The 26,339-nt window shown below is 54.0% G+C and overlaps 1 protein-coding gene across 2 annotated transcripts; it reads left to right on the top strand.

The window, feature by feature from the left end:
• Window positions 1-3,003: 3,003 nt before the first annotated feature.
• TFAP2E (transcription factor AP-2 epsilon) lies at window positions 3,004-26,001 on the top strand. 2 transcript variants are annotated; one of them, XM_071576704.1, is made up of 8 exons: window positions 3,004-3,128; window positions 3,225-3,671; window positions 3,981-4,032; window positions 16,935-17,153; window positions 19,604-19,832; window positions 20,050-20,168; window positions 23,297-23,438; window positions 24,471-26,001. In XM_071576704.1, exons 1-8 carry the CDS (start codon window positions 3,102-3,104, stop codon window positions 24,757-24,759), a joined length of 1,524 nt encoding a protein of 507 aa, XP_071432805.1. In that variant the 5' UTR covers window positions 3,004-3,101; the 3' UTR covers window positions 24,760-26,001. The 2 variants fall into 2 exon arrangements, with proteins under 2 accessions (XP_071432805.1, XP_071432806.1); XM_071576705.1 differs by lacking the exon at window positions 16,935-17,153.
• Window positions 26,002-26,339: the final 338 nt, after the last annotated feature.

Genomic DNA, 26,339 nt, shown 5'->3' with positions numbered 1-26,339 from the left:
TGAGCTGAGAGGGGACTGTCCCCTTCCCTGCCCACTTCTGTCTTCCCCAAGGCCCTGCCTGGCTTCCCAGACCCAGAGCAAGGAGATTCCTTCCCCTCCTAGATTCCCTAGGGAATTGATAGGGGCAGCCTGCATTTCCCTCGGGTGTTGATGGAGTTGGGCTTCTGGAGAAGAACTGATTCATCTTTGACTGGAAAGAGCTCTGCCCACTTACTTCTGCCTCCATGCTCCCATTGCCCTGATGGGCTGGTATTTTCGTTGCTGACCCACAGAGAGCAGAGGTTGCTGCCTCAAGCCCCTCACACGCTCCTGGAAGTACCAACACACACAATGATCTCCTGGGAAGGAGCTCTGGGACCTTTGTTTCAAAACCAGTTTTTCAGAGACTTCTGGCTCAGGTGCAAAAGCAATGAGTGGTCCCTGGGGTGACATCCTGGCCTGGACCCACAGTGAATGCTCCCCATAGCTGGGGGGAAAGGGGGCAGATCTCGTGTTGAGGACCTCTCCAGGATCATGTCACAGTCAGCAAAACACAAGCACAACTGGACATGTGATCTTTAAATGGGGGGGTTAAAGAGCAGGTAGTGGAGAGAAGTGTTTGAGTGTCCTGAGCTCAGGTGGCCCCAGCAATCGCTCTGGTCAGGCTGAATCAGTAACAGAACCAGGCAGCTGCTGGGACACTGTGTGTGCAGTCCCCAGTGTGACAGCCCTGGGGCCTGCCTGGGACCTTGGGACAGCAGGTTTAAGTGAGTAATTGTTACTGTCACCACAGGTGGCTTAAGAGGTGCCTCCTGCCATGGGAGCCCAGTGGTTTGATCCGTACTGATCACCAGGTGGGTGCTGCACAGATGATCTGGGACAGGGAGGGACTTGGGCAGGTCTTGGGCATCTTGCAAGGACCATTTGGGTGCTCTCTGGTCCCTTGTCTTCTTCCTGGGCACCACTGGGGAGGATGAGACCCCCTGGCAGTCCTACAGCCCCACAACTTCAGGCTGTCCCAGCTCCCTGCCCTGCCCACTGTGTTGCCATGAGCCCAGTTTGCCCAGCATGTTCTGTGGGTGGCAGCGGGGCAGCTTTGGCTTTTGTTTTTCCTTCCCTTTGTCTGTAGGTGTTGCAGGTTTCCTCTGCTCTGCCTCGTTCTTGGGTGGAAATACCATTTCCCTCAGCTGCTGCCAGGGATCATCCACCGCTCACCCACCCGGTCCCACAAGGGTCGGCTCACGGCTTTTCCCGCCTGGATTTCGTGGTTTCACCTCTTTCAGGTGAATAAACCCTCGACATTATACAGACTAGATGAGCGGGAGACGTTAAGAATGAACTGGAACATGACTGCAAAATACAGCATATCCAATCCAATTTTTCCCAGCAAATGAAACGGATCTGGTGGAAAATAAATACAGAACTTCCCGGAGCAGCGTCCTTGAAGAGCATTTGAGGGGGATGAAGAGATTTGAATGGATCAACCCCCTACACCTCTGCACATCCCTCCTCCCTCCCTTAAATGCCATCTTTAGCAGAAATAAATTAGAATAAACGATCAGCTCTTTCCTCCTAAAGACAGGTGGCAGGGTAATATTAAAAGAAATGAATAAAAATTCATTTAATGAGCATTGTTAATTAAACCTGGAAATCAAAGAGGTCTGAGTTGTGGGAATTCAGAGGAAAAATGAAAATGAAGGGAGCTGTAGCTCGGGGCGGGAAGAGTGGAATTAAATTAACTGCAGTGTAGGGTTGTGTTTGTTGATGTCGATCACACGGCACAGCGTGTTACAGCTGGGGGTGAAGGGTTTGTGCAAAACCCGCAGCCAGTGGAACCTCCCGCCCAGCCATGGGCGGCCGGCGCCCCGCGGGTGGCACGGTGAGACGGTGGGGACCCGCGGGGACACACCAGCCACCCCACAGCCCGGCCACGGCGCCCGTGGGCTGCGGGGAGCTGTGCCCGTGTGTGTCCGAGCGTTGCGAGTGCGTGTCGGGGTGTGAGAGTGAGAGAGTGTGCCCGGGGTGGGCAACACCATGTAGCGATGCGCGGGGGCATCACCTCCCCGCCGTGGGACCGTGGGGACATATCTGCGTGGGCATAATATGGGAGGGATGTAGGCTGTTCGCTGGGGTCACTCTGTGCTGCTGAAGGGGCTGAAGGGGCTTCCTGGTTCGCTTCGACGGTGCCTGGTGCCCAGGGCTGCGCTCAGGGATCGGATGCTGCGGGAGCGCCTCGTCCTGCCCCGGAGGGAGGGCCCAAAAGCGAGGGAGGGATGGAGAGGCAGAGGGAGGGATGATGGAGAGGCAGAGGGAGGGATGATGGAAGGGCAGAGGGAGGGATGGTGGAGGGCGGGCAGGCAGGCACGCTGCCGGTCGGTGCTCCCCCGTTTCCCCTGGCTCTGTCGCACCCGGCGCCCGCCCTCCCGCCCGTCCCCTGGGGCAAGGAGCCAGTCCTGGAGCACCCCCAGACACTTTTCTCTCTCTCCCCAGTCCGGGCTGCGGCTCCCCGCTCCTCGTCGGGGGAGTCGCAGCTGCCGCCGGGGCCATCGGTGCGCTCCCGACCAGTGCCCCGCCGCCGGCTCGAGCTAATAAAGTCAAACCACGAGCATCGCCACCTTCCGCACCCCGCCCGCACCCGCGGGCTCTCCCGACCCTCGGGGCTCGGTCCCCGGCCCGGGGAGCTCCGAGACAGGGCGCTCAGGTTGCGCGGCGCGGGGCGGGAGGCCCGGGGTTGGAACCGGGGAGGGGGTTTGCGGTACCGCGCGGCACGGAAGCGGTGCGGGGAGCGGGGCCGCCCGACGGCGCGGGGATAGCACCGGCCGCGGTCCCAGGGGGCGGCGGGCACCTCTCGCCCCCCGCCCCGGCCACCGTCCCGCCGCTCCCGCTGTCTGGAGCCGTCGGGGCCCCGCGGGAGCGGGCGGCGCGTGCCCGTCCCCGCGCTCTGACGCGCGCTCCCGGGGCGGCGGGCGCGCCCCCGCCGCTATAACTGGCGTGCATGGAGTCGGGGCCGGCGCAGAGGAGCGGGCGGGCGATGGGAGACGTCGCTCCGGCGGGATAGAGGGGCGGAGACGGGGGCACCCCCGGGGCCCGGCCCGCCCGGGGCTCGCCGCGGGCCCGCACCGATGCTTGTGCACAGCTACCCGGGCATGGTGAGTGCGGGACGGGCGCGGGCTGGACGGGACGGGACGGGACGGGTGGTCCGGGGATCCGTGCCCATCTCACCTCCGCTGTCTCCGCCGCCGCAGGACCGCACCGAGGGGCTGCCCGGGGCGCCGGCCGGGGCCCGCCTGCCGCAGCTGCCCTCGCTCAACCAGGCGCCCTACGGCTCGGCGCCGCCGCTCTGCCACACGCCCGCCGCCGACTTCCAGCCGCCCTACTTTCCCCCGCCGTACCCGCAGCCGCCGCTGCCGTATCCGCAGGGCCAGGAGCCCGGTTACCCGCACCTGGCGGACCCGTACGCGGCGCTCAGCCCGCTGCACCAGCACCAGCAGCCGGCCTGGCCCCCCCAGCGCGGTCGGCAGGACGAGCCGGGGCTGCTTTCACAGACCCACCGCGCCCTGGGGCTCGACCCCCGCCGCGAGTACCCCGCCGTGCCCCGCCTGCTCCACGGGCTGCCCGACGGCAGCCACGGCCTCGCCGACGGCCCTCTGGGCCTCCACGGCCTCGGCCACCACGGCATCGAGGATATCCAGGTACGGGTGGACGGCGGGATAACCGGGAGGGTGCCCGGGGGTTGGGGGATGCGGGACGGCCGATCCAGCCGCCTGTGCGCCCGTGGGTCCCGGCCGGGACAGGTCGAGCCCCGCAGCGCCCGTACCCGCGGGCAAGCAGGGTCGCCGCTCCGGCATCCCGGTTACCGGCGCTCACTGGTGCCAGAACGATTCCTCCTGGCCGGGGGAGCGAGAGCACCGGGCCGCGGCCGCGCTGTCCACGCCGCGAGCAGCCGGTGCCCGCCCGCACCGGGAGCCGCCGGCTGACGGCTCTTTCCTCGGTGCTTTCAGGCCGTGGACGACGGCGGGATGAACCTTCTCGATCAGTCTGTGATCAAGAAAGGTAAGAACGCGACGCGGCGGCCCGTTCCTGCCCTCGGGGCTCCCCAGCGTCCGGTTCCCTGCCCGTCGGGAAGGGCTCGCTGCTGTCCCCGGCGTGAATGAAACGAAAGCGGCGGGTCCCGGCGGGCCACCACTCCCACCCGCCCCCGGCCCGCTGCACTACCCCGGGCGGTACCGCGGCAGCCGCTCCTTGCCGGTACCGGGGACCGAAGGACCCGAACGGGCGGATCCAGTTGTCGGGGAGACCTGGGGGCCTTCCCGCCGGCGGTCGCGGACGGTTTTCATGGGAAGCCCCGGGGATGCCCCGGAGGGGCTCGGCGGCATCTCCCCGTGCTCCCGGTCTGGCCACTCCCGGTCGGACAGAGCGGGCTGCGCACACTCCCGGGTTGCGGAGCATCGGGCCCGTTCGGCGGGGCTTGTACGAGGAACAGGACGCGTTTAACGGGGGCGAGAAGGTGGCACAGCCGTGGGGGCCGGTGCTGCGCGTCTCTGCAGATCGGAGCAGCCTGCAGCCCGCAAGGCCGGTCATCCCCCGCCTCGACAAAACTGGGCCTACGGAGACCCCCCGGCTGCCGGTCCAGAAACGGGGCTTCGCTCCGGGACCAGCGAGGAGAAACAGCCTCTCCCTCCGGTATCGGTGGGGAAAGCGGGGCCTCACTCAGGGGTCCTGCACGGCCATCGGGGTCTCCCACCTCCGGTTCTCCCCCGCACGCTGAGCAGCCCCTCCACTTCCCAAGAAATTCATCTCAACTCCCTAAAATATTTTTGTACTAAACCCTCCGCCGGGGTGTTGCGGGAACAGAGTTGGTGCCAGGAGCGATTTGTGTGGTGCTCGGGGCAATCTCCTGTGGACTATCCCAGCGCTGTTCTTGGCTTCTCCCGGCGATTTTTTACAGAAATGTGTGGATAGCAAGGACGCGTTTAAGCTCCGGTGCCGGTCCCGGCCGCAGCCGAACCCCCGGTAACTGCCCGGTCCCCGCGATCTGGGAAAAGTATCCCGATCGTGCCGCGCTTCCACCGCCGCCGATCGTTCCACGGGGGACGCGGAGCTCCCGGTTCGCCGCAGCCCCTTTTCCTGGGAATGGCTGTTCTAGGAACACGGGGCTGCCAGCGGGGCATTAATGACCCGCATTAATTGAGCTTTAATCAGAACGCGGGAGAGGCGTTTTATCAGAACCCGGGAGTGAGGAATGGTTGCGACAAGCTGCGGGGAGCGTGGGCTGGGACCGGCAGAGTCTCCGCGGCTTGGGCCGGGCAGCAGCACCCGGGAGCCCTCGGGAACACCTCGCAGTGGCAATATTTGTCTGGAAGTTAGGTTGGAGTTACAGTGGTTTGTTGCGGGTTTTCCCTCCTTTTTCCTTTAGTTAGAATTTTTCGTCTCCATTCGGGAGGATTTGTTGTTGTTTGGTGCCAGGTTTGTGCCTAGAGGTACTCTAGTTCTCTGGTGTTGGAAAGAAAAAAAAAGGAAAAATAAAATTAAATTATCCCTGGGTGAAAGCAGGCACGGTGGGAGCAGGTCGCCCGCACTCGCTGTGCCCACGGACAGTTGCTCTTCTCATGCTTGTTCTCGTTTAGTTTTTATCTTTCTTTTTTTTACATATATATTTTTACCTTCCTCGTGTTTTCCTCGGTTAAAATTATTTTAATTTTAGTTGTTTGATTTTTTAAATTATTTTTTCTATTATTATTCCTACGTTTGGAGCGCGATTCCCCGAGTTTGCTGAAGGAATCGATATATCCAAAACCAAGCGGGTGTTTGCAGGGGGGACGCGGGCGATCACCCCGAGAGGGGTGGGAGAAACCACCGAGGGTTCCCTGGAGCAGTGGCGGGACCGGGGGTTCCATCCCAGCACCGATCCGGGACTCCAGTCCTCTTTCGCCCGTATTTCGGTGGCCGCGCTCCTTATTCCCTGGAAACCCTCAAACGGGCGAGTTCGGCTCAAAAGAAAGCTGAGGAATTAGGGAAGCTGCAACCCGAAATCCCGGATCAAACGCCTCTGCTTTCTGCTCAGCCCGGGGAATGAATTCCTTTATATTCGGCTTTATTTAATTTTTAATAATATATAATATGTGGTCGTTCTCAGTCCTCTGCCAGCTTTGAGCTGTGTCTTGGAGACCCAGCGGGGCCAGAGCCGAGCCCGGGACCCCGTGGGTGAATGACACCCCAGGACAAAAATACAATTAAATTAAAACCATCGGAGGCAGCTCCCTGCGGGTCCCAGGCGGGCGGTGCAGGAGGGGATGGGTGGGCAACGAAACTCGAGGACCCCTCTCTGCAGGGAGCGAAGGTAAACCCTAAAAAACGCAGTTTTGTCCTAAATCGCGCCGAGATCTCAAATACCAATTAATGCTGGAATTCCTGACGGAATGTCCGTCGGAGAGAAACCTGATAGAAATCTGTGCGTGTGAAAACAGATGCATCTCGTCGTAATTAGTTGCCGAGATACTGTTGTTCTGGTTCAACAAAATATTAATCACCTGCCACAAATCCCAAAATCCCCCTTTAACTCCCGTCCTTGGAGGCGAGTTGAGTTCAGGAACAGCCCGGAAAGGGAGGGAAGCAGGCACAGCCCCGCGCTGCCCCGCAGCCGATCCCTTCCCGTATCCCGGGGCTCCAGGACCGTTTCCCGCACAGGGGGGTCCCTGCCCGTGTCCCCCCGAAGGGACGGGCCCCGCCGCGGGCGCGGGGCTGCTCTTCCCGATGCGGGAAAGGAGCCTCCAGAGCCTTCGGAACGCGTTGCGGGAGCACCTCTGGCTGCGTGTCTCTTATCCCCGCTTTTCCTCTTCTTAAATAAACTTCCACGGTTCCAGCCGTTAATATAATTCCAGGGATTTTGTGGGGATCCCAGAGACCGCTCCCCACCTCCCCGCGTGTGTTCCCGAGCCCGCAGCGCTCCGGCCCCTTCGCTGCGGGTAACACGGAGTTTGGGAAGCAGCGTGAGGAGAGGACAAGGGGGTGTTCGCCCCAATACGGGCTCGGGGGATCGTCCGGGGGTCCCGCAGCCCCGGCGGTGACTGAGCAGCGCCCGGATCGCAGCTCAGGGAGCCGCGTCCCGGCGGCGGGGACAGCCCGGGGAGGTAAATCCCGGCTGGAAACAGGCGCTCAAAGCTCCATTTTCACCGTCGCCCTCGGGACTGGCTCCGGTTCGTTATCCCCGTGGACACCCCTTGGGCCGAAGGGTGGTGAGGGGTGTCCGGTTCTGTTGCGGGGTGAGGTGTGTGAGGGAGGCAGAGCTGGGGATTCGCTTGGAGCAGGGAGAGTTGTGATAGAAAAGCAGAGGGTGAGTTCTACTCGTGCTGTCGTGACAAACAGGGGATAGATTTAGTTCGGGAATTAAGTGGATAAAATCTTGGATAGGGCAGCAGAGCCTTTAGGAATATTTTGTACCTATGTTTGTTCTCCCCCTTTTTCAAAAGTATTTCAAAAATACTTCAGTTCCTTTTGTTGTTGTCGTTTTGTTTGTGTGGTTTTATTGCAGTTACAAGTAATTTATTTTTTCCTCTCAGGAATTTATATAAGGCCAGGGAGATATTTGACTTGAAAACATTAATATTAACTCTGATAAAGTTTAGTCCAGGGCTCTGGCTGCTTTAGGCTACAGCAGCTCAGGCATTTTCTGCTCCATTCACCTGCTGCTCTGGTGTTTAGATACCCAGATCAGCTACTGTGAGACCACTCAGATAAAAAATTGGGAGTCCAACAAGCCCTGAGCTCCTGGTGTGGGTCCTTCCCTTGGCTGGCTGAGGAGAGAGTGACTTTCTGGTTATGAAATCGAGTGTTAGGCCCCTGCACTCAGTAGCAAAAAATCCTGCGCCTTAGTCATAAAATAAGGAGGGGTTTTATTGCCTTCACATCCTTTTTGGATCAGCAGAAAGCTGCTGAGAGAGTCTTTTTATTACAAAGAAAAATATAAATCTCTTTCCCTGGCACCTGGAGACACACAGGGATGCAGGAGCAGCCTGGGGTCCTGCCAGTGGTGGGTCAGAGTGAAGCAGAGCCCTGTGGCAGCAGGAGCAGGGTGAGCCACAGGGGCCTGTGCTTGCGGGCACGAGTTTTGGCTGTGGCATTTTCCAACCTGGAGTAGAGACAGAGCAGGGTGGAACCAGCGTGGGCTCATGTTGGCACCCAGGCACGCATGGCACACGTCCCCAGGCCTCACAGTGGGGCAGCGGGATCTGGTGCTGCTGCTGTGCCCTGTGTTTGTGGGTCTGGTCCTGCCACTGTCCCCTGCATTTGTGGGTCTGGCTCTTGCCACTGTCCCCTGTGTTTGTGGGTCTGGTCCTGCTGTAGTCCCCTGTACTTGTGGGTCCGGTTCTGCCACTGCCCCTGTTTGTGGATTTGTCTCTTGCCACTGTCCCCTGTGTTTGTGGATCTGGTCCTGCCACTGTCCCTGTTTGTGGATCTGGTCCTGCCACTGCCCCTGTTTGTGGGTCCGGTCCTGCCACTGTTCCCTGTGTTTGTGGATCTGGTCCTGCCACTGTCCCCTGTGTTGGTGGATCTGGTCCTGCCACTGTCCCCTCTGTTGGTGGATCTGGTCCTGCCACTGTCCCCTGTGTTTTTGGATCCGGCCCTTGCCCCTGTCCCCTGTGTTTGGATATCTGGCCCCTGCCACTCTCGCTCATGTTTGCGACTGGTTCCAATTCCCATCCGAGGCTTTTGAGCTGCCTCGAGTGGCAGTGGTAGCGTTTCTGCTCAGGAATGTGGACCTGTTTGGCTGGATGCTGGACAGATGGATGGAAAGCTGTGCCTCAGAGCCCACAGTCAGGGATATTGCAAGAAGTTGCTGTCACTACTAAGGAATGCGGCAGAGGAGGGAGATTAAGAGCAAAACCTTTCGATCCACTCGCCACCACACACAAGTTCCAGGTTTTGATGCAAAGTCTCCCCATGGGCTCCATGTGCTGGTGGGACCAGGGCACTGGTGTGGTGGCAGTGGTGCCATTTCTCCTTTGTTTCGGTGCAGGGTGAAACTGGGCTGTAAGAAATATAAGAAGCCAGATGTGGCAGAGAAAAAAAATCCTGAAAGAATGGTAGATTAGATAAGCATCATTTCCTGTGACGAGCAAGGTAATAAATGAGGTCATCCTGTAAAACACCTGGGGCTGCAAAGACAGGACTTGGAAAGGACTGTCCAGGACTGTGGGTGGAGGCACTTGGCCCAGAGTCAGCTGCAGAGTGCTGGGCTCAGCCGGCAGCTCTCCCTGCTCTCTGCAGCTTCATCTGCGGTGGAAGTTTGCCTGAGTGGGAAAAGGGGCTCACCTGGGGCAAGCCAGGTCTTGACTGGTAGCTTTGCTGCCTTAGCACTGCTCGCAAATGCTTTAAAGTTTTGACAAGCCCTCACACACACCGGGAGATAGAGCAGCGTTCCTCAAAACACGGTCCCACCTCCCGATGGCGGCGCTTCCCCCTCGCGCGCACCGTGAGCGGCAGGAACACCTACTAATCAAACAGAGGAACTTGAAAGAAAGTTTTTGCTCTGAACTGCATCCAGATCACCATTCCTCCATTAAAATTATATTTTTAATGTCCTATAATTGCGCCAGGATAAGCCCAGGTGTGTGTTCATGTGAGATAACACACGCGGGTACCGGTGAAGGCGCTGGGCTTTGTCTCAACCTCCCCTGTGCCTCCCAGGCATGTGTTATCTTCAAGTTTCATGTACCTTGTCGTGACTTACTGTTTAATTAGATGTTTTTAAATGAATTTTTTTTCTTTGTTAGAAATAAAGAGCAGCTCTTAAAGGGTAAGTTCAGAAAAGCCAGCTTGGGTTGATTTTTGGCATGTGGCTTGAGTCAAAACTGCAGCACTTCTGCTCCAGAGGTGGACCCCAGGTGAGATTTCTGCTCTGGAGCATCTCTCCCACCATTTCAGGGAGATATTTTTGCACCTCAGTGGCCACTGTCACCACCCTGGCTCCCACTGGGGCTGCTTCACCCACCTGTGGGCTGGCAGTGGGGCAGCCTCAGCCAGGTGACACCCTGTGGTGTTTGTCCCTGCAAAGGAGGTGGTGCCAAGATCTTATTTTCGTAGATGGTGCTCCACCACAAGCACCCTGGGGTCCCACAGGACACCCACCCACTGCAGCACAGCCACAGGCAAGACACACAGGGGCCCATCTATGTCCCTCCAGCCCAGGATCACACCAAACCTGCAGCAGAGCAGAGGCAAACACAGACCATTCCTCCCAGTTTAGTAATATTCCAAGATATATGATCTCAGAAAAAAATGTTTGCAGTCTGTCTTAATTATTCAAAGAGACTAAATGAGGTTCTCTGAAGTTCTAGACTAGCACCCTAACCACTAAACCATCCCACCCTTTCCTGTGTGATCCAGGGAATTACTCACTCTTGCTGTCCTTCCATTTGTTTGTTTATTTTAATTCTTAATGGAGGAACTAATTAGCAAACGTGGATGTGATGCTTGGAACTGCTGCATGCTCAGCTCTTGTCTCCATGCCCTGTCCCAAACCCAGCAGTGCCATGTCCAGGTACCACCTTCTGTTTGGTGAGAGGTGAAGGGTTGTGGTTTGGTGGGAAAGGGAAGAGAAGAATGGAGGGTGAGAGGGAATTGCTAGAAATGAGCCCAAGGGACACGTTGCAATTAAACATCCCAGAACAGAGTGTGTTGGCAGCTCATGAGCAGGACAAGGGGAGCCCTGAGCAGGGTCACCATCGAAGCCTAGAAGTCCATCATGGTGTCTGCTGTGCATGCTTGGGATTCCAGCCAGGCTGAGTGTCCCCACCCTCTATCTCAGGCATTTATCTGGCATCAGTCACCCCAGTGCTGAGGCGCCAGGGAACAAGGAATCGGGTCAGGCGCTGCTCCCTCGGGACTGGTCAGACAGGTCCCAGGGAGCAAGTGGTGTCCCCAGGGCTCCCTGGGAGCCCTGATGTGGCCACATGCATGGGAGAAAGCAGGGCCACCATCCCAAGGTTGGAGTGGTGTGAGCAGAGGATCCAGCTGAGGGTATTCAGAGGGACTCCAGGTACAAGGTCCCAGCTGGCAGGAGACAGGGCAGCCACTGAAAAACCATCATCAGGGGGTTTGTACCACCAATACACCAGTTTTAGAAACCCAAGGCATCTGAGCAAAGAAAAATAAAAGCATTTTCTCTGTGAAAATGGGTGAGCAGTGCCTGCCCCCAGAGTGATCCCTGGGCAAGCCGATGGCTCCGGAGCAGCTGCTGAACCAACAGGTTCACATTGCTGTGGTCAGACCTGGACCAAAATCCCACCAGCCCTGCAGGCTGGCAGTGAGCTCTATATGAAGGGAAAAACTTTTCCTGTTATTATTCATGTCTAATCTTTGCTGAAGGGTCTTTTGCCCTTCAATAAACTAAATACATTTGACAAATTGACAGGAATTTCACTGTGGCTCCCATGGCATCCCCTGCTCACCAAGACACCCCAGCTCTGCTCTCTCTCCTCTTTCAGATTATGTAGATCCCAGCCACATATTCAGGTGCATCTACAGCAAACACAGGGGAAATCTCTCAAGCATGACACTGTAAAATGGATTAAACTGTTTAAACACATAAAGATCCCATAGACTGGATGCCAAAATGTTTTTGCTGCTAAAGGAACAAACCTGGAGTGGTTGGTGCTACAGGCAGAGTGATGGTGTGTGCAGGGCTGGGAGCACTCACTGCTGCACAGCCAGGAGTGGCACTGGATGGGGAACTTCCCTTGGTGTCTGCACTGAGCTCTGTGGGTTTCCAGTTCCTCTGGTTTAAATCCTTGGGCTCTCCAGCCTTCTGTTTCTGGTTCTTGCCTTCCCCAGACCTGTGTGGTTCGTGCTGTGAAACATGAATTCTGTACAAGAAGGATTTGAACTGAATTTTAAACAGTTATTCAGTAATTGAACTGAAATTTAAATAGTTATTTTTCTAGTGTACATATATAAAGGTGCAGCTGCAGATTCAGAAAAAAAAAATCAGAATCAGGAAGAGGGAAATAATGTGAATTCCCAGACTGAAGTGACTTTTCCAGTGAAGTCGCTGTGTGAGAGCAGCTTCCAACCAGCAGTGCAGGAATCAGGTGGCAACACACTTTGACATTCAAAAGCAGAATCCCAAACCTTTTCATTCATTCCTTTTGAAGGTTCAGACATTTGGGTTTCACTATTTAAGGGGACATTTTAATCAATAATATTCGGTGTTTTGCAGTGGGGTGTTACTGCTCAGGCTGCAACAGCAGGAGCTTCCCAGACAGCAGAACCCACTCCACAAAATGAAGTGTGGAAGAAAAACGAATCAATTGTGAGCAGTTTCCAAAAAAAAATATTGACCAACTATTCTGAAAAACAGCACATTTGAGGCTGAGTCCTTCCTAAATAAGGCAGGGAAATGCATTAGCTGAAATTATTAATTGCAAAGCATTTACTAATCCTTTTCCCAGCCCTGCAGGAGCACAGGAGGCGAAGTAAATTTTAATATTATATCAAGTGATCATTCCTATCAAGGCACAGGGACCATCTTTAACCAAGACGTTGCCCCCACTGATCTGGGAGGGGGCTGAACCTTCCTGCCCCATCCATCCATCTATCCCCAGGAGGCACCTGCAGTGACTTCACTGGGTCAGACAGAGGCACAGAAAGAAAAATGCAATTAATATCACATGATATCTTCACATTTCTTTCCCAACCCGATGAATTGATTTGCATGGGAAACAAAATGTTAAAAATAGGAGCTTTGTATAGGCATGGGACCTCTCCTGATCAGCTTTCTCATGGGAATAGTCTGGGGCTGTATCCCCGCTCTCCTCCGAGGGTCCCAGACCCATTTCCCTATCAGGACTCAGCAATCTGGAAAGCACAGAGATAAAACCAAGATTCTTTCCATCCTTCCATTTGAAAAGGCCGATGAGGATGGTTCCTAGAGAGGCTCTTTGACACGGGGACTTGGTTCAGGTTGTGCATTCAAGATAAAGAAAATACCTGTATAATCCCCTCTGGGAAGAGAGGATAATTACAGACTGCGGGTTTGAAATACAGCTGATGGCTCTGACCTCCTTCCCTGGACCATCAATAAATACCTCTCTGCTGAAACACCGGGAAACTGGAGCGGCTGAACTCTGGCAGCGCCTCCTCCCTGAAAAACGGCTTTTAAAGCGATGGCGGGAGCAGCTGCCCCCGGCTCACACCCACGTCCAGATATTCTTCATATATGTATCTCCATCTTATAATTTACATCAGAGACATTCAAACGAAGGTTGGGTGAGCTCACTGACGGCTCTTCCTGGAAGAACGGCAGCGATCCCTCAGCGCTTCGCAGCACTTTCCTCAGGGGTTGCACAGGCACATCCATCACCCGGAGCTGAGCAGGGCGGCAGGACCCTCCTGCAGGGGACAAATCAGGGGCTTTGGGGCCCTCCTCACCTCACCTGCAGAGACGTGGAAGCCAAACCTCGGCACCTGCAGCAGGTTTGGAGGGCGCAGGTGGCCCCTCGCAGGGCAGCACAGCTCAGGTCTCCGCCCCGCAGCGATGCCCGAGGCGGCCGAGCTGACCCGGGCACGGCCCCGGAGAGGAACGGGGGGCTGAGAGGCTTTCAAGGGCTGGAGACAGCGCTGTTGTGCCTGAAGATGAGCGATTGCTTTGTCCCAGATTGTCTCCTAGGGCTATTCACCGATACCTCTTTAAAACGCAATTTCAACTGTAGCACACTCCCACTTTTAAAGGGATGTCGCAACAAAAGCTCCCATATCCAGGGATTCCGCCTTTCTGAGGAGGAGAATTTACCTGTAGTGTATCTGAGAGGAGAAGAAAACAGTCTTGTAAGACGGGCAGCGATTTGCATGTTCCCTCTGGACTTGTTTTTCCCCTCGTAGCACCCCGAGCTCAGGCTAGAAACGGAACAGAACAAATAACACCACGATAAAGCAACTCAGTTCCCAAGTACCACAAATTTTCCTGCGTACAAATCATTTTGGAAGCAGGCAACACATTTCTCCCGTGGAAGTGAGTCAGTGCTTCATGTTATTCTTTTTTCCCCTTTTCTTTTCTTTTTGTAGGTAAAGTTTCTTTTCCCTTAAACCCAGGAATGGATGGTGTGGTGCCAGTCCAAGAGCAGGGGCACCTGCTCCCGCAGCTCCCGGCAATTCCCACACGAGGAACCTGAGCCCGGGCTGCAAATGCACGTTTTTCACTGAATATTTACATATCAAAGTGGCCGTTTCCAGGAATCACAGGGGAATTTCAACCACAAACTTTTGTGAGCACAGGAAGGAGCGGAAGAGCAGGAGCTGGGGCGTGGAGCATCCTCAGCCCAGACCACGAGGGAGAGGAAGGTGCAAAGCTGTGGATTGGTCTGTGCTCGAATTCCTCAGGGAAAAGCACGAAATTCTCCGAGCCTTTCCAGGTAAACGCCTTTGAAGAATGGGTTTGTTTTGCTTCTTCTTTGTAACCTGGAATTTAAAGGCAGAGGGACCCACCTCTGCAAACCAGAACAGAAGTGGCAGAAACTTTGTGGTTTGTTTTGGAACACTTTGAAGGCACAAGGCTCCTTGCTCCATCCACTGGATTCACATTCCACTGGATATCTTTTTATCCTGGTTGTCTGCTGAAAAAACCTCATGGAGACAAAGATGCGACATTACATCCCACCCACGGCATTGCTGGAGGTATCAGGACCTCGTGTTGCTCATGGGAATTGCCTTTCCATGTTTATCTGCTGCTCCAAGGAGCACATCCCATCCTGTGCTCAGGCTCTGGACAACTTCTCCTGGCTTCAGTCACCACCCAGGGAATTCTCACCTGAAGAAATCTCTCATCAGAGATCACTTGGCAAGTTTTAATTGATTATTCCAGCATCCCTCCCAGGTAGATATTATTATATTATATTATTATCTCAAATTTGTTGCTGGAGACAGACAAGCCCAAACCAGAGTGGTGACCTGTCCTGTGGTGTAACACAATTCCATGTTGGCTGTGCCAGACACAGGGAGAAAACCCCAGGCAGGCACAGTGTCCTCAAGCTCAGGGAAGTCAGGGATGAAGTTTTGGTATTCTTGGACACCAAGAACTGTTTGAAATCACCCTCTCTCTCTGCATCAAGGGGATTTGTGCCACAGCAAATGGAGTTGTGTGAGCTTCATTCTCTTCCAGTTACACCCAGGGTACATTTAAAAGACAAATCAGAGCTGACTCAGCACCTCTGATGGGAGATCACAAGTCGTGTGGTTCAAAGGGAAGGCAAAGCCACGTGTACCTGCCCCGAGCAGTGGTGCAGGTGGTTTGTGTGTGTTTGTGCCTCTCTCCACTGCTGCTCAACACACACCTGAACATGATACATTGCAAGTGTCACTTGCCCTGTGACATTAAAGGCGGCGTTGAGATGCTGAGCCTGATGGAGGCATTTCCTGTGATGTTGTGCAGAAGAAATGAGAATATTTTCCCTTCCCACACTCAGCAGAGGATTGTACACCTGTTATTGCCATGCTGCCCTTCCCCAAAACACCAGAGCCTCCCGAGCCAAGATGATGTGGTGACAAACACCTCTATTTCACAGCATCCTACAGAAAATATAAAATCAGAGGCTGTGCTCAATCAGGCTGCAGCACAGTCAGGCTACAGCAACACTTGGGCAGCAGCTGAAGCCTGGATTGTTTAGAAAGGCCTTCTCACAGACTGACATGGCACACAGGCAGCTCATGCCCACGTACCTGATCTTTGGTAAATCATTTAACTTGCTCTGTTCCTCATTTTTCCCGGCTGCACGAAGGAGCCGGCTCGAGCCAGGAGTGATTTAATGACTTTGGTGGCTGTACCAGCATCAGGCTGAGGATTAGTAATGCATGAAGCTCTTTGAGGTCTGCCAGTGTAACCTCGTTCCAAATTCAGTTTCCCATTTCCAACCCAAGCCACTGTGGCTGCCCTGCAGTGCTTCCCTGCATCCAGGAGCTTCACAGGGGCTTTGGTTGGTGGAATCTGCAGCCAAGCTCACCTGGATTTGCTGAAATAGAAATAGCAGGATTAATCCAAATAAATAACCACTCCACGGGATAGAAAAACCTTCTGGGCAGTTAAAGAAAAGAGCAAAAAAAAATTTAGGGGGACAGATTGAAGCAACCAAGTCTCAATAAATAATAATAATTAAATAAATAACAAGTGCAGATAGAAAAGATGGCCATAAAATATCTTGCATTCCCCTGAGGCTTTCTGAGCAGTTGCTGTTGGTCCAATACCTCCTTCTTCCCCCTTCTTGGGCTGAATCATCCCAAACTCAGTTTGTGTCCTGCCCTTTACACCTTCTGGGGACTTGGTGGGGTGACCCAGGTGTGCCCCATCCTGCTCATCAGGCAGGGCTGGAGGGGCACTGGTTTGGGCACCAGTATCCAACCCTTCCTTCGTCAGCCTGTGTAAAGTGTTGGTCACTGTGTGAACAAGAATCTCTGGGGTGCCTTTCTGCTGAGCCCCCTGTCCCTCGTGGTCAGGAGTGGGAGCTGAGCCTGCCCAAACCCCTGCCAGGGGGATGAGCAGGGTGAGAGCCAGGTCACTGTGGGAAGGTCCTGCTCCCACACCACAAATGGGTGTGTTCCATGTCTGATGGCAGAACACCTCGGGAGGGGTGACCAGCGCAGAGACACCGTGTGACATTTCTGTTCCCAGCTGCAAAGCTCCATGTGGGGGTTGGATCCATGCTGTGCCTGGCTGCTCCTCTGCTCCGTGTGTCCCTCAGTCACACTGGGGCCATTCAGTGCCTCAGACCCCATCCCAAAATCCCCATCTCCGCTCCCACGGGTCATTTCTCTGCGCCGTGTCTGGGACGACCCCTCGGCACGGGCTGTGGAAGCAGCACCAGGTGGGATCAGGAGCCTGCCCTGCCCTGCCTGGCTGGGAAGGGCCAGGGGCTCAGCTGGGGCGTGGGGCTGGTGGCACCGCTCTCATGCTTCCTTCTTGTCTGCAGGCTGGCTCAGGTGCTCCGATCACCTGCTGCTTGCGGGAACGGGAAAGCAGCAACTGAAGATCGAGGGGGACTTTTGGTTTACTCAGATGACAAGAGACAATTTTGGTTCCCCAAAAGCCAAGGAAACAAAGCTGTCAGGCTTTAATGGTAGCTTGTCTCCCTCCTGCAGCATGTTTATGGGCAAACAAGCTGCAGATCAGACCAGGCAAACAGCAGCAGGTGAGGCAAAATAACAATAATTCATAATTAATGGCGAATGTGGCTTTGTTTATTCTTGTTGTGTTGAGGCAATGCTTGTGGATGAAGCTGTTGCAGGACTCCAGGGTCTGGCTGAGTTCCCGGCACTGCTCTGTCCCTTCCTCTCATTCCATGTGCCCTGTGAGGGCTCGAGCTCTCTGGGACATGAGTGTCCTGTGCCACACCTGCACGTGCCCGAAGTGACGGGACTGAGGCCTCGAGGCAGAAGAGCAATGCCAACATCCACGCTCTGTGCCAGTGCCTGCCCTGTTTGCTCATGGTGTGGAGCTGGGCAGACCCCACTGCGCTGGGCTTTGCCCTTCATCCCGCTCAAGCCCAGGGCACAGCCTTCCAGGGGATTTGTTTCTCACAGTGGCATCATTCCTAAAGCTCCAGTGTGTGTTTCCCGAGTGTTGTGGTGTCTCTGTGCTGCACATCAGCATCCTCTGTGCCTCTCCACCGCCCTGCTGTGCGTGTGGGTGATTGGCAAACACAGCAGAGCTGTACCCAACCCTTCTCCAGCCCTGTTTTCTGTAGGTTCCAGTATTAGCTCATGCTGGTGCCAGCTGGGTTTGCCTGCTGCCCACATGCCCTGTGCCATGGATGTGTGGTGAGGAATGACCCCTCTCCTGCATGGCTCTGCCGTCCCTTGGTGTGTGCAGGTCCCCGGCCATGCATGAACGTGGGCACTGCATGATCACAGGCATGCACAAGGATATCCACGTGTAACACACCTTACAGAGTGTATCAGTCATGCAGAGCTCTTCATACAACACTACAAGCAGCACCTGCTCCCCAGGGGGGTCTGGTATGGGGGTGTTGCAGCAGAATCCCCACCCTTGGGACTGGGACTCGGCAGCTCTGCCTGGATATTTGAAAACCACACTCTGATTTTAAGGGATCCCCTGCAGACTAACCTAACCTGCTCTGGGACTGTGGAAGAAAGCTTTGAAGTTGCTGCTTCCTGGAAATAGTTTTGGTTTCCTATGTCTCATGGGGATGTTTCTGTATTTGCTCTTCCCTGCACATCCCTGAACCAGCCTCAGCCATGGCAAACACCAACTGCAGCTGCTGGTTCCACAGGGCACTGGTGTATCCCGCCCTTCACTCCCTGACTTTGGACAAGTTTCATATTGTGAGGAAACTCCTTGTCCTTCAGTTCATTTCCGTTCATCCTTTAGTCTTAAAACATGAGCCATTTTTATGGAATATGTGCTGACTTTAATTGCCACAAGTCACTGAGCTGGATTTACAATACACTGATTGTAAGTGCCCCCTCATAGGCCCAGGCTATGTACCCTCCCTGTTTTCTCCTGGGTTTCTGTTTCATTTTGGGCATGTGTATTTCCTCTATAAACCCTGCACCTCACCCTGGCATTTGCTGCTGTGTTTCTTGCAGGAACATTCTGGCTGTGGAACAGCCATTCCCGAGGAACCACAAAGAATGCCAGGCCCCAAACAGCCTTTGGATTCTTTCAAAACCTCCATTATTCCCCAAGTTAAATTTGTTATTAATTTCAGAACATAAAAGCCAAAGAGATTTGACATAAGTCTCAGCCACATTTTTAACCCATAAACCTTTACTGCATCTAAGAATGTTTCTTATGGAATGACAAATGGGAAAACTGAGCCCCTTCACCCCCGTGCGATGCCACAGGCCTGATGCAATGCTGCCCAGCCTTGTGTTAATTGACTTTTGCCCATTAAGTAAAGGGAAGACTGTGCTGGATTAATTTGGTTTGATTTTCTCAAGCTTCCTTTAAGCCAGGGATGATGAAAGTTCAGGGCTGTGGCTGGTTGTGGGGTTAATCCCAAAGCTGAAGGCAAAGAAACCCTCTCTCCTGGATCCTGTGGGTGCACATTGGAAGCACAGCTCTAGGCCAGCCCAGCAGCTCCTGAGTTTTGGTCAGGGCAGGGCATGGAGGGGGTGGCTCAGGGGGTTGATCCTGCCCCGTGGGACTCAGTGTGTGCCAGGCAGAGCTGGGCTGCAGCTCCAACTCGGGAGGGGATTGGCATCCCAGCCAGTGGGACCAGCCATTCTTTGCCCTGTCACCACCCCCATGGAGCACCCAGAGGGGCCAGGGAGGGCAGCTGGTCACAGACCCAGCCAGTGACACTGCAGACAGCCCCCAGCCTTCCAGGAGACCAGCCCAAAACCTTGGCTTTAATTAATAATGAGCTGGGAGGTGTGGACCTGAAGGTGAGAGCAGCATCCAGGCTTCTTCCTTTTTTTAACCTTTACTTAGTTTAGTTTCATCACCCCACCTCTCTTCTTCCACTGAGGAAAATAAGGAACTAACTGAACCATCCCAGCACCCATCCTGCTGTCTGTGGGGGCTGCAGGGCTGCTCAGAAGGTCACCACGCAGCATCCCTGGCTTTGGGGTCTCTCAGCCACAGTCTCCTCTTCTCTCTCCCTTCCTTGTCTCGCAGTGCCCATCCCCTCGAAGGCCAACGGCACCACCATCTCCAGCCTGTCCATGAACAAAGATGGCCTGATCGGAGGGGTGACGAACCCCAACGAGGTGTTCTGCTCCGTGCCCGGGCGCCTGTCCCTGCTTAGCTCCACCTCCAAGTACAAGGTGACGGTCGGGGAGGTGCAGAGGAGGCTCTCACCCCCCGAGTGCCTCAACGCCTCCCTCCTCGGTGGGGTCCTCCGCAGGTGAGCTGCTCCAGCAACCCTGGGGTCTGAGTTCAGCACCAGCTCTTGCCTCTTGGTTAAAATTCAGAGAAATTCTGGTGTGTGGTACATTGGGAATAATATTTTTGTTGCTTATTCTTCTTTCCTTTCAAATCTCAAAGCCTAAACTGGGGTTATGGTTATTTTAACAGGAATTACATTGAATTTTTTCCCCCCTATCTTCGTTTTCTCTTTTCAGAGCCAAATCAAAAAATGGGGGTCGTTGTTTAAGGGAAAGGTTAGAGAAAATTGGATTGAATCTGCCTGCAGGAAGGCGCAAAGCTGCCAATGTCACCCTGCTCACATCCCTCGTGGAAGGTAAGAGCTGCTCCCACTGAGGGTGGGAGTGCCAAAACTTCCATTCCCTTTCCATAAACCAGAACACTTAAAGGATGGGGCAGTCACCATCAGCTGAGCCTGGGAATGTCCCTCTCAAAGTCTCCTTGCTGGTCCAAGCACGTGTGCTTTAAAATGAACAGACCCTTGGGAAGGCAGAGGGCAGAACACAAATTAAGCCAAGACAGCAAATCTCCAAGAAAATGTCCAAGAATGGTGGCCCTGCCCATGGCAGAGGGGTTGGAACTGGATGGGTTTTAAAGTCTCTTCCAACCCAAACCATTCTAAGATTCTGTGTCTGTTTTCCAAAGCTCAGCCACTTCTCTCAGACGAGCCATAGCGGATGCTGGGTGGGTCTGTGAACATCCTGCTGGCTGGAGCTCAGGGTATCCCTCCTTTCTGTGAGCTGGTTCTAAAAGCTGTGTCAAGAGTGGGTCTGTGAGCATCCTGCTGGCTGGAGCTCAGGGTATCCCTCATTTCTGTGAGCTGGTTCTAAAAGCTGTGTCAAAAGTGGGTCTGTGAGCATCCTGCTGGCTGGAGCTCAGGGTATCCCTCCTTCCTGTGAGCTGGTTCTACAAGATGGGTCACAGAGACCAAACACAGAAAAAGCTTGAATAAATCTGCCAAGGATTTCACAGCTCTGCAACCCTGTGCACACACTTAGGACACAATTCAGATGCTCCCAAACACTGCCCTGGGGTGGCACTGACCCCTCCATCAGGGCTCCATCCCCACAGTCAGGTCTCTGCCTTGTCTCCTGTGAGAAGGAAATGCCCCACATCCAAGTCCTTCCCTCCTCTCTGGGACAGCAGAGGATGACTGAGACACCCAGGAGATGCCAACCAGCTCCAAGGTCTCACAGGTGGAGCTCAGGTGTGTAGCAGCTTCCCTTGGAGGGCTGAGCAATGGAAAATGTGCTGCCCTGGCAGGTGAGCCCTGCCTGGATGTGTGAGGTGCCCCTGCCCAAAGCCACTTGGTTCTTTCCTCCCCTCCCACTTTTTTTGCACCATGGAAATGATGATGTCGCCACTGCGTCCTGGGAGAAAAGGACACGGGCCACAAACAAACGGAATGACAGCTCTGCCTCCCTCCGAGCTCCGGAATCCATTGTGGCCGTGCCGGGCGCGGTGCCGGCAGCTGCCTGCGGAGCCTGAATAGAAAATCATCCCCATTGTCGCCGGCAAATTAAATGACCCGCTTCATTAGGCCGAGGTTGTTACCGAGGGCAGTTGGTTCGTGCTGAATGAAAGGCTGATTTCCATGAAAAGAAAAGAAAGAAAAGAGTGAAGGAAAGAAAGGGAGGAAGAAATGCACAGTCTGAGTTCAGGTGGCTGCTGATGTTTTGGTTGCTGCTTACCAGCTCCGGGTAAAGAGCAGTGGTGCCATGTGTGCTTGATGGACACAATTTCCTCCTGAATGTGTGATGGTACCAGAGGATGTTCCACCAGGAGGAAGGTGCTGCTGCATTGCCCTCACCCTGCACACAGGACTGGCTTCTGCCCCTCTGTCCCAGGCACCTCCTTTCTTGGATGTTTGCTGTCTTGGCTTAATTTGTTTTCTCCCCTCTGCCTTCCTAATGTCTGACCATTTAAAAAAGCCACTGGGTGGTTTTCTGAATGCTAATGATATATTTTTTCTTATGCTGACCCACTCATATGGATGGGGAGGGTGTTCCTGGGGAACCCAGGGATCACCAGGGAGAAACATCTCACCGTGTACGCTGAGCACTCGCCCTCTCTTGAGCAACTTCTCCACGAGAGCAGCTCCAGCCTGGACCCAGGGCTGCATTTCCATTCCAGAAACATCCCTAAGCTCTCATAAAAGCCCCAGCCAGGCTCCTGTGGCCCCTCTGCCCCCTCCAGCCTCTCCTCCCTGAACTCTACCCCAGTGTGGCTTTAACACCCCTCCCCAAAGCCAAACTGCCCTGTTCCCCCTGACACCTCTCTAATCCAGCCTCCAAACTGCCTTAAAACATTCAGCTCTGCAGCCACTCACACTCGTGGAGGAAATAAATCCTGGCTGAGCCTTGTCTCTGACCATGGGCTCACTCAGCCATTTTTTATTGTCCCAGTAAGTTTTCCAGCAGTTGTTCCTTTCTGACTGTCTTTTAACACACAAACGGCCACAGTTCTGATTCTTTAGGTTTAACTTATTTGCTCCTTCTCTGGACGAGGAGATGAAGTGGAAAGTGCTGTTGTTCTGTGGGAGGCACAGACAATTCTCAGTAGCTGAGCTCAGGGAGCAGGGCAGGCTGGGCTGGGATCTGGGTTAATGCTGTCAGGATGGATGGCCTAATACGTGTGAGCAGCAGGGGGGCAAGTCGAATTAGCTCTGCCTGCCCAACCCGGATTTTGGGTGTTGGGCATGATCAATTGCCATCAGCTCGGATTATTTCCATGGGGACGCCTGGAGATGGATCAATTCCATCAATGGGTGGGCATTTCCACTGGGTGATGGATACGCTGCCTGCACATCCAGCCTGAGGGCCCCAGCTCAGTGTGGGAGGATGCAACTCCCTCCCTCCTGCCCCTTCCTCACAGCCCTGATTTGTCCAGTGCACACAGGGCTGAGGCTGATCTTTCACCCTCCAGCCCCCATTTCTGCTCAGTTTGGAGAGGCCAAGCAGGAAATCTGGGAAGGAGCAGGGAGAAAAAGGTGCAGTAGGGGATGTCCCCAGGTGAGAAACACTTCTGCTGCTCTTCCTTTTGGAGCAGGTGCCCAGAGTCTCATCTCACCCTGCTCCAGTGCCAGCACCTTCCTGGAGCTCTTTTAAAAGGCAGTAAAGGAAGGATCCAGCTGCTGTTTAGAGCAGGCAATGGCTCATTTGGTCCATGTAGACTAATTGCCTTACAGAGGAGAGTGAAAAACTCATTGTGGTTTCCACACCAAGAGCTGGAGGTGGGGAGAGCTCTTGGGTGGGCACTGAGAAAGGGAAGCACCCCAGTCCCACCAGAAATGAGCCCCACCAGTGAGATGGCTGAGGCTGCTGCAGGAGTTCTGCCCTTTCCCAGGGTGTGGGCTCAGCTCTCCCCTTTCCCAGGATGTGGGCTCAGTTCTCCCCTTTCCCAGGGTGTTGACTCAGCTCAGATGTTCCTTTGTGCTGCTCACAGGTGAAGCCATTCACCTGGCTCGGGACTTCGGGTACGTCTGTGAGACCGAGTTCCCCGCCAAGGCGGCGGCCGAGTACCTGTGCCGGCAGCACTCCGACCCCAGCGAGCTGCACACCAGGAAAAACATGCTGCTGGCTACCAAGTGAGTACAGATGGCAACGAGCCACCGGCGTGTTCGGTGCCCACAGACCAGGAGGAGTAACACTCTGGGCAGTGTTAGCCCCCAGAGCTTACTCTTCTCTGGGGAAAGGATGGGCTCACCTATTGCAGGAATCAGAATCATAGAATGGATTGGGTTGGAAAAGACCTCCAAGATCATCGAGTCCAACCCTTGGTCCAACTCCAGTCCCTTTACCAGATCATGGCACTCAGTGCCACGGCCAAGCTCACCTTAAAAACCTCCAGGGATGGGGAATCCACCCCCTCTCTGGGCAGCCCATTCCAATGCCTGAGCACTCTCTCTGTGAAGAATTTTTTTCTGATCTCCAACTTCAATTTCCCCTGGCAGAGTTTGAGCCCATCGTGCCCCCTTGTCCTATTGCTGAGTGCCTGGGAGAAGAGATCAACCCCCACCTGGCCAGAACTTCCCTTCAGGGAGTTCCAGACAGTGCTGAGGTCACCTCTGAGCCTCCTCTTCTCCAGGCTGAACACCCCCAGCTCCCTCAACCTCTCCTCATAGAACTTATGCTCCAGTCCCTTCACCAACCTTGAAGATGTGCAGGATTGAAGGCGAGATGCCCACATGGTTTGAAGGGTTTGTTTCTCCATGGCAGAGGGTGACACAGCCATGGAGGAGCATTTTGGCACTGCCCTGGTGTGCCCCTTCAAAGCAGGAGCAGTGGCAGTGGCTCTGACTCTGCATCCAGGAGCTTTCCACAAGTTGGAGCTGAAGACTCCCAGTGGGGAGGTGGCTGTTTGGTCAGGGAGGAGGAAAAGGACCCCCAACACACCCAGAGAAGTTGTGGTTGCCCCATCCCTGCAGTTGTTCAGGGCCAGGTTGGATGGAGCTCTGAGCAACCCGGTCTAGTGGAAAGCACCCACATCAGAGGGGTTGGAACTGGATGATCTTTAAGGTCCTTTCCAACCCAGACTGTTCTGGGATTCTCTGATTTTATGATTCTGTGTCCTGCAGCTCTCCATGAGCAGTGTAACAACCAAACCCTTTCTCTTCCAGGCAAATTTGCAAGGAGTTTGCAGACCTGATAGCCCAGGACCGGTCACCGCTGGGGAACAGCCGCCCCTCGCTCATCCTCGAGCCCGGAGTCCAGAGCTGTTTGACTCATTTCAGCCTCATCACCCACGGCTTTGGGGGCCCTGCCATCTGTGCCGCCCTCACAGCCTTCCAGAACTACCTGGTGGAGTCCCTCAAGGGGCTGGATAAAATATTCATGAACAGCACAGGGAACGGGCACACGGCCGGGGACTCCAAAGCCTCAGAAAAAGAGGGGAAGCATCGGAAATAACGCGCTGCCTCCCCCTGTGGGAGCTCCCCACGGGCACCAGGGGTGGCACCGGGCAGGAAAGACACCCAGTGCACTGTTTTCTGAACTGCTGCGTTGGAATATGGGAGGAAACTCGTAAAGCAAACCAAGAAAAGATGGGGAAAAAAAAGAGATGTAAAGAATTTAAGAAGAAAACAGCTCTAATGGACGTAGTGGGATTGAGAGAAGCCAGGCTGGTGGCTTTGGGGTTTTGCCTTTTCTTTTTTTAAGTCGTGGATGCAGGAAGCCAAGTCATGTGCAATTTGATTTTGTTTGGGATTTTTCTTTTTTAAAACCCATAGTGAAATCCTGAAGTGCTCCAGGAATTTGTTTCAACTGAAAAACTGAGAGGAAAGAGCAAAAGCCTCAACAGTGCAAGACCCAGAGCAGGAGCAGCCAAGGGCAGGGGGATGGATAAATCCTGGCTGCACCTGGATTTATCTGCTGGTTTTGAGGCAAAACCACAGGAAATCTTCCCATTTCCCCCCCTACAGCCCATTCCTAACGCCAAGCCAAGGAAAATCGCCAGAACTGCTTTGGATTTAAAGCAGGTTCAGACTTCGTTTACAAACTGAGACTCACTGTGGATTTTCCCGTGGTCTGAGGAGCCCCAAGCCATGACAGGAGGGAGGAACAACCACACAGATGCCAAGGAGAGCCCTCCCAACTGCTGCCCTCACAGCTGGGGATAAGGCAGGTGAAGTTAAACCCAGGACTAATTAAACCTCCACAACCTACAGATTACAGCACACAAGTTTCTAAAATTAATAATAATAATAATAATAATTAATAAAGCACAAGGAGCAGAACTTGAACCAGGCCAAACTGAACTGTTCTAAATCTGTATATATTTATTTATGTGTAATTAAAATCTGAAAGTTTTAAAATGTCCAGTGCAAGTTATTTATATCAAATTGAGTTGGTTTGTTTTTTTTTTGTTTGTTTTGTTTTGCCTTTTTTGTTTGTTTATTTTGGGTTGGGTTTTGGGTTTGAGTTTTGGTTTTTTTTTTTTGCAAAGATGAAAATCTTTGGATTTTCTGCCATTAGAAATGGGAATGAAGTTTTGGATCCACCAAACTGTACCATGGACAAGCCAGGCTGGGATGAAGACGCCTCCAGAAGTTCTGCAGGATTTTGTACTTGCTGTTGTCTCTCTTAATGCTGCAATAGATGTACAACACCCACACCACAATGTCATTCTCATTCTCTTAATAAACCTCTTTTTATTTGAAGAAAGCACCTCCATCGTCTTTGTGAGAAGGATCCTCTGTGGCTGAAATAGATTACACAGATTAATTCTATAGAAATGATACAGATTTAAGAAAGAATCCTCCAGTTTGATGCCCCAAGCAGAGCTCAGGAAGGAGCTGGTGGGTCGAGCCAGTTGGTGCCTCTAGAGATGAGCAGTGAGATGATGAGTTTGTTGATATTCAGAACTAACCAGGGTAGTCAAATCTGAACCTGTCTGTGAAGAAGCTGCAGAAGGACCTCATGGTATCAGTGATTAATTAGAAGATAAAGTAACCCCACTAATCTCCAGGCAATGAGGCTCCAAACGAGCT

The sequence above is a fragment of the Pithys albifrons genome, chromosome 24, assembly GCF_047495875.1.
Source record: "Pithys albifrons albifrons isolate INPA30051 chromosome 24, PitAlb_v1, whole genome shotgun sequence".
Classification (NCBI taxonomy): Eukaryota; Metazoa; Chordata; class Aves; order Passeriformes; family Thamnophilidae; genus Pithys; species Pithys albifrons.
The sequence above is the reverse complement of the archived record's forward strand: the minus strand, read 5'-3'. Positions and strand labels throughout refer to the sequence as shown.

Excerpts from the sequence above, each read along its gene's own strand:
- TFAP2E (XM_071576704.1), top strand. The coding sequence starts at position 3,102 with ATGCTTGTGCACAGCTACCCGGGCATG. Across the intron at positions 3,129-3,224 it reads TGCACAGCTACCCGGGCATG|GACCGCACCGAGGGGCTGCC; the intron begins GTGAGTGCGGGA and ends CCGCCGCCGCAG. Across the intron at positions 3,672-3,980 it reads ACGGCATCGAGGATATCCAG|GCCGTGGACGACGGCGGGAT; the intron begins GTACGGGTGGAC and ends CGGTGCTTTCAG.